The 13,385-nt window shown below is 32.9% G+C and overlaps 1 protein-coding gene across 2 annotated transcripts; it reads left to right on the plus strand.

Annotated features, from left to right (window-relative positions):
• Nucleotides 1-556: 556 nt before the first annotated feature.
• LOC110179123 (borealin-like) lies at nt 557-1,422 on the plus strand. 2 transcript variants are annotated; one of them, XM_020946514.2, is made up of 2 exons: nt 557-917; nt 965-1,422. In XM_020946514.2, the coding sequence occupies exons 1-2, from the start codon at nt 662-664 to the stop codon at nt 1,375-1,377; spliced, it is 669 nt and encodes a 222-aa protein (XP_020802173.2). In that variant the 5' UTR covers nt 557-661; the 3' UTR covers nt 1,378-1,422. The 2 variants fall into 2 exon arrangements, with proteins under 2 accessions (XP_020802173.2, XP_020802174.2); XM_020946515.2 differs by having other exon boundaries at nt 977-1,422.
• The last annotated feature ends 11,963 nt before the right edge of the window (nt 1,423-13,385 follow it).

The following is a 13,385-nucleotide window of genomic DNA, read 5'->3' on the forward strand; positions in this document are numbered from 1 at the left end:
CAGATATTTACTGTTCAGAGTTACTTAGTGCTCATAGTGACTTACTGATCATAATTAATTACTGATCATAGTTCTATAAATCGTCTGATTGTTCCTATAGCAGCTATATATATGTATATATATAGTCCACCGATTCTCTAAGCTCCAACTTATATACTAGGAAAATTATTTAGAAGAATAACTCCAAAGTTTCATTTAAATAGCTTAAATTTGTTCCAAAACAAAACTCTCGCACATGTGACATATGATTCCCAACTGGTTCTAACATCCCCGGAACGAAGTGACTGCTGCCACCCAAGTCTCAGATATGTGTTGTGTTACAAAAGTTGCAAGTCATTGTTTATCAGTGTTTAAAGTTAATTACTGATTGAAGATACTTACTGGTCATAGATACTTAGTGATAATTTATACTTACTGTTCAGAGTTATTTAATGTTCATACTTACTTACTGCTCATAGTTAACGACTGATCATAGTTACTTGATGTTCATATATACTTATTGATCCATCCTAACTAAGCAAAAAATTCAATAATTTCAATCCGAATAGCAGTAAACTTCAAGTTACTTGTCAAACCTAGTCAATACTAGTCCATTCTAGTCAAAGATAGTCAATGCTAGTCACAGCTTGGTTTAAAGACTTTCCAAAAATTGGAAGGCAAGATGCCTCGCCTCAGGGATAATGCTGCCAAAAAGGCACAGCGTAAGGAAGCTGTACGGGAGGAGAAGGTGCGTTTGGCTCAAATTAAAATGGATTCAACACTCCTGAAGGTCGATGAGCTGGGTAGACGCTACATGGAGGCTGTGGACAAGCAAATCAAGCTCCTCCGAGACTCCACCGACAAGGAGCTGCTGAATATGAAGTGGTTGGACTTTCTGGCCCTCAAGATTGATAAGTTTGCTGATTACCAAAGATCAGGTGAGATGCTAAACTCTTAAAAGGAGATTTTCTGGAGGACTTCTTAGATCCTCTCCCAGTTCCCACTAGTATTGTAGCCCCACGAAGTCGCTCCGTAAACCGGAAGCCGCAAAGGATTCGCACTATGCAAAGGACTTGGACTCGGGTGCATTCGGTGGACAGGGAGAAAATGGATGATGATCCGACTTTAAGCTTCCTGCGCTGGCCTCGTGCCGGTGAACCGGTGCTCTCAAAGGCAGGTAGTCCTTTGGCCTTGCCAAAACCTCTGGAAGAGCGTTGTCCCAATGTCCAGATCCCCACCAGTAAGGGAGTTATCACAGTGAAGCCACACAAGCTGATGAAACAGGTGAAACGTGAAGTGCTAATGAATTTGGATCAGAATACTTTAGCCCAGGTGAAGACACTAACTGCTAATCTGGGTGAAATTGTGAATATGGCCACCAAAATGGGAAAACTTTAGATTTTTCGATAGAATTTAGTAAATAAATCAAAGCAAAGGGACAAATAAGTATATTGTTAATATTTATTGATGATTTTTGGTAGATTTTCATAATAATAAACAAATCGTTGATATGGTAGATATATTATATAGTCATCTGATGTGAATAAAATTGATAGAACTATTATAAGATCGTAAAAAATAACTACAACTCATGATATATTCCGAAAAATAACGAATCTATTACAATTTTAACAATATTTTGGTTATATTTTTTATATGACAGCATGCTTCAAATTACGATTAAATTAAAAATGTAGTGGTAAAACGATAATAATGTACCATATCTTAGATTTAAAAAAACAATCCAAGTTCCAATTTTCCAAATTTTAAATAGTTTAAATCTTTCTCTAGTAACTATAAAAAATATAAATACTTTAAATCAACAATTATCAAAACCTTGTAAGGTTAAGTTTTCTATATCAAAAGAAGTTTTCCTGGTCTTAGTTCTTTAATTCTACAAGGAATTTGTCATCGGAATTTATACAAAAAGCAACTAAAAATATAGAAACGAAATTCAAAACCCGGTGAAAAGGCGGAAAATAAAAGCAACCAATAATCGAAACCATTAGACAAAGGCAAACTAAGGCAATCGCTGGCAACAATAACAATAACAATAACAACGAGGAATAAAAAACTTGCCCGATCGAATCTAATTGGAGGAGGGGATATATGCGGATCAGGGGGATGGGCGGGTGAGGGAGGAGGTCGGGGGATGTGGAGGTCCATTGGGTGCGGCGCCAACGCTAAACATAACGGCACAATTATATTCGTGGCTATATGTGCAATACATACTCATAATCATACTCATACTCGTACTCATACCCATACTTATACTCATACTCGTATTCGTACCTGTGCACCAGAAGAAAATATATATTAAAATATGTATAATTCGAGAAATATACTTCATATTTATATTTGAAAAAATTAATTTTTGCAGTATAATTAATCTTGGTAAATATTTAAAAACATATTAATAGTACAAAAACATTTTTCAAGTTAATGGGTAAAGACCAAAATAACTTTCAAGTTAATCGTTACCTATCTAATATTTATTTATGTTATATAATATTATATTTAAATGCTTTTATGTTTTTCTTTTCTTTGTCTTTACAGTAAGTTAAAAAATGTATGATTCATGCACTGAGAAAATCTTTAAATATGGTATTAAATATAGTACTTTTCTCTATAAGAACAATAAATTAAATAATTATAATAAGTATATGTCTGATTATCTTACCTTTTTTAATCATTCATTATATAAAATAGTTTTCACCATATTTTTTTTAAGTATAAAAATTAATATTTACTATACAATAAATACTCAAATCTTAAATATTTCATTTCTTTATTTTATTTCAATTTAAAATTTCAAATTTTAATTTCATACTTCATATTCCAAATAATTTTAAACCTTGAAAAAGGTTTGGTTTTTTGTAGAGTACGAAAATTTGTTTGGAGGAAAACCCATTTATTTTAATTGTTTTTATTCCTTATATTTTAAAAATGTAATGGTTAAGACTTAACTTAGTAGAGGAAACACGGTTATCTTTTTTTTGTCAGTGTGGTGAATTTATGGAATTATCGATGTGAGCTTCTTCCTACCTTGCTACCCAGATGTATTGCCTTGATCAGATGATATATGATATATAATATATGATATTGCAGCTATATGATAATGGCGTTCGATCTGGTATTAAATTTGCTTCCATTTATTCCTTCAGGATAATCTTGAATGTGAGAAGTTCCTTGCTGATTTTTTCTCTGTGTGCACGGATATGGTAACAGTGGGCATATAGACATATAGATATATATTATAATATTTGTTTTCTACCTTTTTTTTGCCACATTCTCCAAGGACAAACCACATTTTAGTGAGCGCCGTTGCCGCCGGCTAACGGCATAAGCCCATTCTAAGATTGATCTACAAAATGCGAAACTCCAGCTTCGAGTTTTTCGCGTTGCCAACTTTCCTTTCGCCATGTGTGAGTTTTTGTTTTTCTTTTTTTATTTTTTATTATTTTGTATCTGTGTGTGCCGAATGTGCGGGCGCGAACTAAAACAAAAACACCAACTAAAGGAAAATAAATTATATATACATATATCTATTACATATGTACATACACAAGGTAGTAGAAAAAATCCAGCTTCGAGGAAAAGGTGTGGCAACGTTCTGTTTCTGTGTGTGGCTGTAGTTACAGTTACTATAATATATATACAGATATATATATCGGAGTATTACAGTTACAGTTACAATTTCAAAAGCCGCCAGCCAAAGTGGCATAAATAAAAAATAATCAAATAATAAAATGTGTTGGCAGCTTGAGAGCCACAAAAAAAAAACTTTAGAAAACCGAGCTGGTTGAAAGACAAGAACTTCAGATAAATTGTGTTTAATTATTAATATTATAGGAAATGAGGTATTCAAATTAAAATAAAATAAGTTTTAGTTTCTTTTATATTTAAAAAATAAATGATAAAATGGTTCGGCAGCTTGGGAGACACAAAAACTTGACGAAACTGTGCTGTCTTAAAGACAAGAGTCTCAAATAAACTGTCTTCATTTTATAGACCAAGATAAAGGAGGTATTTAAATTAAAATAGAAGAAACTTAAGTGTTTCCTATACCTTAAATAAAATTATGCTATATACCAAATGATTTATTTTATAAATAAAATAATTTTTTTAACTAAAAGACAGCTTTAACAAGACAATGCTAAGAAGGTTCTAATTTTCAGCCTGAAGTAAGATTTGTTTTTAAAGTAAAGGCCACAGTATTTATATATTTAACTCGTATTTAAACAAGAAAAATGTATAATAAAAACAGGATTTCATTAATTTTTAAAATATCAACAATATATATATGTATATGTATTATTTATATATTTCTTTTATATACAAACTTAAAGATATCATTATAATTCCTATGCGTAAAGTCAACTTACTTCATTAATTTACTTTAAAATATATTTATATAAGAAAAATATATAATAAATCAGTATTTATTTAAATTTAAAAATATCGGCAATATTTTATATTACTTTTATAGCAATAAACTTAAAAACTTGAAGATATCATTACCATTTCTATGCTTTAAGGTAGCTTACTTTATTCTTCCTTTTATCCATTTTTATATCGTACACATTCCTACAATTTTAAAACATACATTTATATAAGAAAATTTAAAAAAATCTAATCCAGTATCTAATTTAATTGAACAACTATAATTAGTAATATATATTAAAGATTTAAAACCCATAGCTATCATTACAATTCCTATGCCAAAAAGTCAACACACTTCTGTTGGCCAATAAATTCAGTTAACGTTGATTTTGGGCAACGTGAAATCCTTTTTTGCCATTAAATTTTTTGGCGCTTGCCAAATCGTTTAGCAATTTATTCAAAGTGTCAGCGACAATTCACTTTTCGGACACGGATTCTGGGGACTACAATTGGACTTGTTTTGTGCGGCTGGAATTGAAATTGGAATTGGAATTGGACTCGAAATCAGAATCGAATCAGAGTCGGGGCTGTGGCTTCGGCTGTGCCTTTTTGCGCAATGCCAAAATTTATGGCTGGCCACTTACCCGGCAGCAAGGTCAGAACACTTAGAACAACACTGCCGGTGGTTCATTTCGATGGCCAAGAGGGGGAGGGTTGTGGTGGGTAGGGTTCTGGGCTGGCAAAACTCCAATTCTGATTCCGATTCCAGGAGCGGGGGCATGCAACAGGTCGTTGAAGCCAAAGCAGGAGCTCTGCAAATGAGTCAGCGTTGAATTTTGACTTTGATTTGTGGCACCGCGGCGCGAGTATAAATCAGACAGCAACTGCACATTTCCAAGGTTGCTGCCACACAACCAAAAAAAAAAAACACTGGCAAAGCCACACACAGCTCCAGAGACCCACCCAAGGCAGGGCCCACACACTGAGAAATCATGGTGATGGGATAAAGGTTGGAAAAACCAGAGGTTTGGGTTTTAAAATACTTAGTACTCCTTAGAAATGCTTCAAAAAATTGTTATAAGCAATTAACAATATAAAGTAACAATATAAATAGAAAATACAATTTTACAATATAGATTTACAAAGTAAATTAACAATAGAATTTCATTTCAAATGTTTACAATCGATTTTCTATTTTTACTTTAGCAGGTTTAAGTTCTTAAAGCCTCAAGGCTTTCCCTAGAAATTTTACCTTCAAACAAGAAAGGAAACTAATTTCGTGCAGCAAAAGTTTATATACTTTTTCAGTTTGCAAATTGTTATTTGGGAAATCAATTATATTTATTATTTAAAGCAAAATCAATAGAAAATTTTATATGACACTTTTTTCGACAAATCAAAGTTTCAAAATCTTCATAACTAAGCCAAAAACGCTTTAATTTCAAATCTGAAAGCTTTCCTTTGTTAGTTTTCATAAGGTTAATAAATCTGCAAACTCAATTTAAAATTTTAAAAATATTAAAATTTTTGCCAATTTTTAAAAATTTTAACGATTAACCCCTTATAAAATTGTACAAAAATGTACTAAAATTTTGTTTCGCCCAGACATGGCTAGATCGATTCGTCTGTTCATGCTGATCAAGAATATATATAGTTTATAGGGTCGAAAATGATTCCATCACTAATTTTTTTAGCTTCTGACTGAAACTTTAATCGTTTTCAAGGGCTTAAAAATGATAAATAATAAATTAATTACTGAAAGTATAATCTTCTTAAACGGTATAATTGAAACTATATTCCAGTCCATAATAAATCACTAAAAAGAAGTCTTTTTAGATAATTAAAGAAAAGATTATCCGGCGTCTTGAGGACAACGGTACGTATACGTGATATTATATGTTGGTTGGGGCGATATTACGTATACGTAGTGGTTTTTTTATAATGGGTTTCAAAGTTTAAAAAATCCATAGCTAAGGCAAAAATGCATTATTTTCACTTCCGAAAGCTGTTCTGTGTTAGTTTTCATTGGGTTTTCAAATCTGCATACTCACTTTAAAATTTAAAATAAATTAAAATTTGTGTAAATTTTTCTAAATTTTAACGATGTAACCCCTTATAAAATTAAAAAAATTGAAAAATTTGTGTTTTATTTTGGAGATGGCTAGATCGATTCGGCTGCTGACGCTGATCAAGAATATATATGATTTATAGGGTCGGAAATGACTCCTTCATAGCGTTACAAGCTTCTGACTAAAATTAGAATACCCTGATAAGGGTATACAAATTTAATATATTTAACTAATTTGAATTCAATAATGATCATTTTCAATGCAAATAAGAATTCCTAATTTACTTTGTGACATTTTATATATCTTTCTTTCAAATGAAATTAATGTTTTAACTGTTGTTATAAGGTTTTAAGCAGTAAAATTATTATGATAAGGTTATTATTATTATTTGAGTTTAAAATAAACTAATTTACCAATTTTTCCCCTCGCACTGATTCGAGTTTTCTTGGCGTGCAGGCACAACCCGTCAAGAAAAGGTCACGTCAAGTGAAATTGGCCGGAGACAAAGCGAGAAAGCAAGCGACAGACTGAGGTGAGTGAAAAAAAATTATGTCAAAATTTGAATTAGCAGCTGGGAAAAGGGAAAGACTGCGCAGACAAGACAATGGTGGGCATAAATTAATTTTGCTATCAGCTGCAGCCTCGGAAAAGTGCAGTCGCTTTTCACTTTCGCATTGCCACCAATTGGGATTGTGGATCTCGGTGGTGGCCTGTTGGGTGGCTGTGTGGTTCAGTTTCCAGCTGTTTTGCGGCGAGAATTATTTCGCGATAAAGCCGTTGACAGAAGCGGTTTTCCCTTTTTTTCACGCGCTGCGGTGTGTCGTTTGTTGGCGTGCAGTGAAAATGCCATTTCCCAGCGATGCCAAAGAATGGGGAAAACTGCATTAGAAATGAGGAAAAAGAGTCAAGGTAAAAATGTAATTTCGGGGTTTCCTACTCGATCTCTTTTTAGCTTTGGTGATTAATTGCTTTTATTTTGATTGCAGTTATTTTTTAAATTATTAAATATTTAAATATAATTTAATAGATTTTTCTTTTAAATAAATATTAATTTTATTAAGATTATAACATTTAAGGGACCTAATTTGAAATCTATAATAATGAAACCAAAAATTAATTAATTTTAGCTGCTGTTTTTAACAGAATCATAATTCAGTCTACATATCTTGGGAAGTTAGCTTTCGTTCTTGTAATAACATAATGTTGTAATGGCTGTTAATAGCATTTTCTGTAACTCTCCCTCTCTCTCTCTCTCTCTCTTGATGTTTATCCTCTGCGATATGTCTATCTCACTCTGTGCTCCTCTCTGGTTGTGCCTCTTTCGCATTGCCTAATTCTAGAGATAGCTCTCTCTATCTCTCTCTCTCGCTCTCACTTTCTCTGTTCTCTTTACTCGGGGACTATAAATAGAGGCGCTGGCCACTCACTGACCTCATTCTGTGCGCGTCCTTCGTAGTGTTAACATCTATAGTGACAGTGATAGTGATTGCCCTTCGACCTCATAAATATCATATGACCATATGACTGATTATCAAGAAGCTCACTAATTAAATTCACAAAGAATGTAACGCTACACCGGAAATGAATTAAGCAAAGATAAAAAATGATAACCGTGTATCCTCTACTACAGTTATATCATGTATATAGATGCTATTGGAGGGATCATGAATCAGCTGTATTTATGCAAGTATGATTTTATTTTCCAATTAAATCCCTTATTGCCATGGACTCTATTACTTTTTCATCATTTAAAGTGTTTCAGCAATTTTTATATATTCTCTTTGCAATATGAATCTTATTCCATAAAGAACGAAACATTTAAAAAAAATATGTTTTATGCTGTTTAAGATATAGCATAATTAATATAGTCAAGAACTCATAAAATTTTTAATATAATTTTTTATCTTAATAAAAGCCAACCAAGAAAAGCTTTCCAAAATAAGATCAATGCATCTTTGGCTTAATTAAGATCGATTTCGCTGGAACCAATTATCCTATGAATAACACTTCGTCTCCTCAAATTTAGGTTCCTTTCTTTGTTAGTATTACTTTACTTTACTCTTAATTAACTAACTGAATTAAACCGATTGAAAACTCTTCAAATTGCAATCTTAGCTTTGGCCAGTAAAGTAATCTACGGACCACTTATGAACCATTTGTGACGCCCCCACTGACTAATCCTGGGCCTAATATTTCGCTGACCTGTGATTAGCATATTTTTTGGGATTCCCCGCACCCCAAACCGTATCCCCGTTAAGAGTTCCCGGTTTTTTCTTTTTGGCCAAACTCTCCGACATGTTTCATTTCCATTTTTCCAACGTTTCGGCCACGATCGTGTGCAGGTTCGGTTTGGTTCGTTTCGCTTCGTTTTTTGGTCTAAACGGGGGACGCTGCCATTATCAAGTTGGCTTAAAGCGGCGCGTCAGTCAGTGTTGTGCTTTCGGCCAGAGCTGACGCCTTGCCTTCCCGCTGCCTCTGCCTCTGCTTCCTTTTGGCCCGGCTAACAGCAAAAAAAAAGGAACCAGTCAGTCAGTCAGTCAGTTATTCAGTCATTCAGAAAACTGAGCGGGTGTGAAGTGTCGCGGCTTATGAATTGATCGAATATATTTATCTTTGCTCGAACATGCGGGTAAATCAGCAACAAATATATATATTTTTTTGATTTTAACCCAGCTTTTTCGCTAATGAGCGGTGATGAGTTTGGCCAAGAGTTACTTACGGTGCTAAATGAATTTAATTGCTGTTAATGGTTACTCTTACCCATTATTTTTTTTTATTAATTTTTGTTTTGGTTTTCGTGTATAATTGATAATTTATTTGTATATTATGAAATACAACAAAAAGTAAGGCGAGCGAACCGACAAATGCAAATTAAATAATTTTATTTATGGTGTGTATAGTCGAAGGAATCCCAAAAGAATATTTCAACGAGTGCAACAAGAAAATAAGAAATACAAAAATACAAAATACAAAGGAAATAATAAGTGAGAGGGAGCGTTGAAATAAAGAATATTTTTTGCGAATAAAAAGTGAACCTGTTTCCAGCAACGACAACAAAACAACGGCGTCTGGATCCGGCGATTGAGGTAAGCTGATTTATTTTGGCCTAATCATATATGCATATATGTACATAAATGCTAAATGCGTCGCAAATACATCTCCGATAAGCAGAACAGCTAATAACCATAATGTATCTCGTTGTGTGTCCACAATGCAAATGTCGATTTAATAGGCTTACCCACCGAATGACCTGAATATATTAATCCCATTGTTAACCCGATCCGATCTTGCAGTTCTGCAACACTGACCGGACTTTGGTTTTTTGGCTTGGCTTCGCGCAAAGTAAAGCACTTCCGATCCCACTGAACCGCAACCATCTCGATGGCGATGGCCATCCCCAAGCCGAAAGACGACCTTGCCCATGAAAGAACCACCGTGTTGGGCTAGAACCCCCACTTTACCTTCTGGGGAAGGAAGTCCGGTGGCGAATTCGAGGCAAGGTCGTTGGTTAAACTAAAACTTAAAACCTTCTACTTATCATTGATTTAGCAAGGGAATAACATGCGATATTGAAAGCAATACATTATTAAAGAATATAATAGGGATACTTATTTTAAAAATGATTATCAATTCAACAAAGTTCTGTTCTTTGCGTTTGTATTTATAAATAGATTATTTTTATATATTTAAAATATTTACAATTCAAAATCATGGATAGTTTGAGAAATTAAAACACTCTTTTAAAAAATCCTCTTAATTTATTTCATTACAATTTAAAGTTTCCTTGAGAAGCAGCTTGCGCTTAACAGCAGAATTTGGTGCTTAACAGCACTCTGTAAGCTTTTTTCCTTTGATTAAATTACAGAAGGATAGATAACAGAGTTTTAGGATACGATTTTCTGGTAAATATCTTTTCATTCCAAGAAGCTATCAGAAAGTTTAACAGTGAAGATAGAAATGTTTTATTTTTAACTGATTCCATGATTCTATCAAGCAGATATATGAAAAATGTATAAAATAAATAAATGAATTATAGGTTTAATAATAAAAAAATGTTAAGAAATGCCTATATAAATAATATATATATTATATATTCCAATAACTCCACCTTCTCTCATATAATACTGATCTTGATCTAATAAAAATAATCGAAAGTAAATCCTTAGAAAAGTGAGTTCTTGGCTTCTTTTCAATTCTTTTACTATATTTACCAAATCGGTTTAGATCATATAGTACATATATACTGAAGTTACTCCATCCATCAGTTGCCCAACTTTTGGTTCCATCCGTTAAAATAAGGAACCCCACTGCAGTGACCACAGCTCAAGTTGGCAGCTTTTTTTTTGCGGCATTAAAGAGCATTTTAAGCATTTACCTCTTGACCCGACCTAGTTCCATATGTCACAAAGAAACGGCGTCAGTCGGTGGTTGTTGTTGGCTCCACTCCCCGTCTGGATCTGACCCACACACACACTCACCCCCCTCCACTCCACTCCAGCGATCGCGTTCTTCCAAAAGCAAATTGCATTTGCATTTACATACAAACATAGGCCTACGCGCAGTCGCAGCGCCGCCCACTTAGCAGCCGCGTATTCTATTCCTGCTCGTTCCCGGTTCCCTGTTTCCCAGTTCGTTCCATTCCGCTCTGTGTCATTCCAATGCGTTCCGCATTGCAAGTAGTGCTGTCAACCTTTTGGGTCTTAAATATATTATATTATTAAATGAAAAAGCTAAAAACTGAAAATATAACGCCAATAAATATTGTATAATTAAAAGTGATTTTGAAAAATTAAATTTGTTTCGAAAATAAGCATAATTGGGCAATTTAAATGTGTTAGATCTAATGTGAAAATATTTAAGTTAAAGTTTTTTGTGACCGCAGCATCACTGTCGGTGTTTGCTCTCGAGCTTGACCTCTCTTGAGAACAGTTCTTTTTCACTTACACTCCGGGACAGTTAACACTGGTATATATATAAATAAATAAAAAATATTATATTATTATAAAATATTATATAATATAAAATAATTATTTTATTTAAAATAATTGTTATATATATTTTTTCTGTTTTTATTTCTGAAAGACAATAAACCATTTTATGTCTGAAAATACAGATTCCAATTAATATTTAATATATTTATAATAATTAAAAAAAAATCGTCAAATATAAAATATATATATTTATTTAATAAAATATACCAAGTCTTGCCTGAAATAAGTTAAACTGGAAACACTGCTGCCGAGCATAGTAGGCTGGCATAAAGCTGCAATTGATAATTCAGTTGTGAATCAAAGCTCGTGGCGTACGGTTGCTACCGGACGGTTGCTCTTTCCCAACACACAATTGTACGTAAAAATGTGCGTTAAGTAACGGTAAAATTGCTTAAACTATGATAAGAAAGTGCTAAAAACAAACTAGAAAAAATAACTGCCTTGTGAAGAGCAACACGAGTCGTGGTCGTTCAAAGCGCACAAAATATATATCGCATTAAGTCGGTAAAATAAAGCTCGATACAAATAACGGAACGTGCCTTAAAATGTGATGTTTATATGGCAATTTATGTGTATTTTTTTTTTTGCGTTTATCGCCAATCGAATTGTTTAACAAAACCGAATCAAGATCCAGTCAGTGCCGAAAGAGAAACATCATAAATTAGCAAAAGGTATGTGTAATACATATAAGAGTGATTTAAGCTGATAACAGAGACTGATAATAGCGAAAATAACCTAAAGAGTAATAAGTCACTTTATATGGGCGGTAGCCCTTGTTGTGAAAGTGATTTTAAGAGTCGAAAGAAAATGAAATACTTAAAAAACGCATCAAACTTGGTAAATAAAAAGGTGTGCGTGAATATTTTATAGTATGATGTGAACTATTTAAATATTTATATTGGAAGAAATGAAAGAAATAAGGAATATATTATTTCGAATTGTTAAAAAAGTCTAAATTGTGTTCTTTGTATTATTTGATGCTTTAAAAAATGGTAACTTGGCAAACATTTACTTAGAACACAATTACTTAATGTTGTGTCGGGTGAAAATATTTATTTTCCTATTTTGATTCCATATTTTATTTGGTCAACCTAAAAATAAATAGTGTATTTATATATTTTTTGGAAAAAAATCTTTTTTATATCAGTGATTCATGATGAGTTCATTTTTAAATTTGAGAATTGATTATCACCAGAATTGTTTTTCTTTAGAAAATATGATAATTAATTGATTAATTGTTATATTTCCTTTCATATATTTTCCTTTACCATACCTTCGACTTTAATCTATACCCATGTCTTCTATAACTTCCCATTTCTCTCTTGTCGGTACTTTGTTTAATTTTGAAATTTATTTTTTGTGGCGAATTTACTTTCTGTGATTGTTCCCATTTTGGTTGTGCCCGTGCCTGTGGCTTTCCTGTATTCGTACGTATAACGTATACGTACTATATAGCGTTCGGTCGGCTTTGGCTCACTTTGGCAGCTTTCTTGCATAATAAACAAGATCAGGCTCAGCACACAATGTGCAACATTAGGCCAATGTTGGTACGTGGACACACTCCCCAGCAGTGGGGCATGGGGACAATCATGGAGGACAGCGGGCGCTAAGCTGCTAAGAAAACAAAAAAGCGAAAAGTCGCCACAGCAGCGTCAGTCCACTGCAAAAAATAGGGGGCAACATGGAAGAGAAGAATACTATCTTACATATGCAATATAAGTATAATGTAATTATCTTAAATTTAATCGCTTGAATAGGAGATGTAATACTTCTATTTTAACAGCTTTTAATAAACTGTATATACATATATACTGGTAAATATTATTATATTTTAGACAAATTCTAATGTTTAAAAATATTTTACTTTAACTACGTTATATAACTTTAATTTTTTGTACTTTATTTTTAACTAGTTCTGAAAAGGAAACCTTAGATATGTTTTATTCTGGGTATTGTGGTTCGA

This window comes from Drosophila serrata, unplaced genomic scaffold, assembly GCF_035046125.1.
Source record: "Drosophila serrata isolate PLE 108 unplaced genomic scaffold, ASM3504612v1 contig_362, whole genome shotgun sequence".
Classification (NCBI taxonomy): domain Eukaryota; kingdom Metazoa; phylum Arthropoda; class Insecta; order Diptera; family Drosophilidae; genus Drosophila; species Drosophila serrata.

Bases quoted from the DNA above. Each gene is read 5' to 3' on its own strand.
- LOC110179123 (XM_020946514.2), top strand. From the start codon at position 662: ATGCCTCGCCTCAGGGATAATGCTGCCAAAAAGGCACAGCGTAAGGAA. The intron at 918-964 runs GTGAGATGCTAA...AGGACTTCTTAG, and splicing joins TGCTGATTACCAAAGATCAG to ATCCTCTCCCAGTTCCCACT.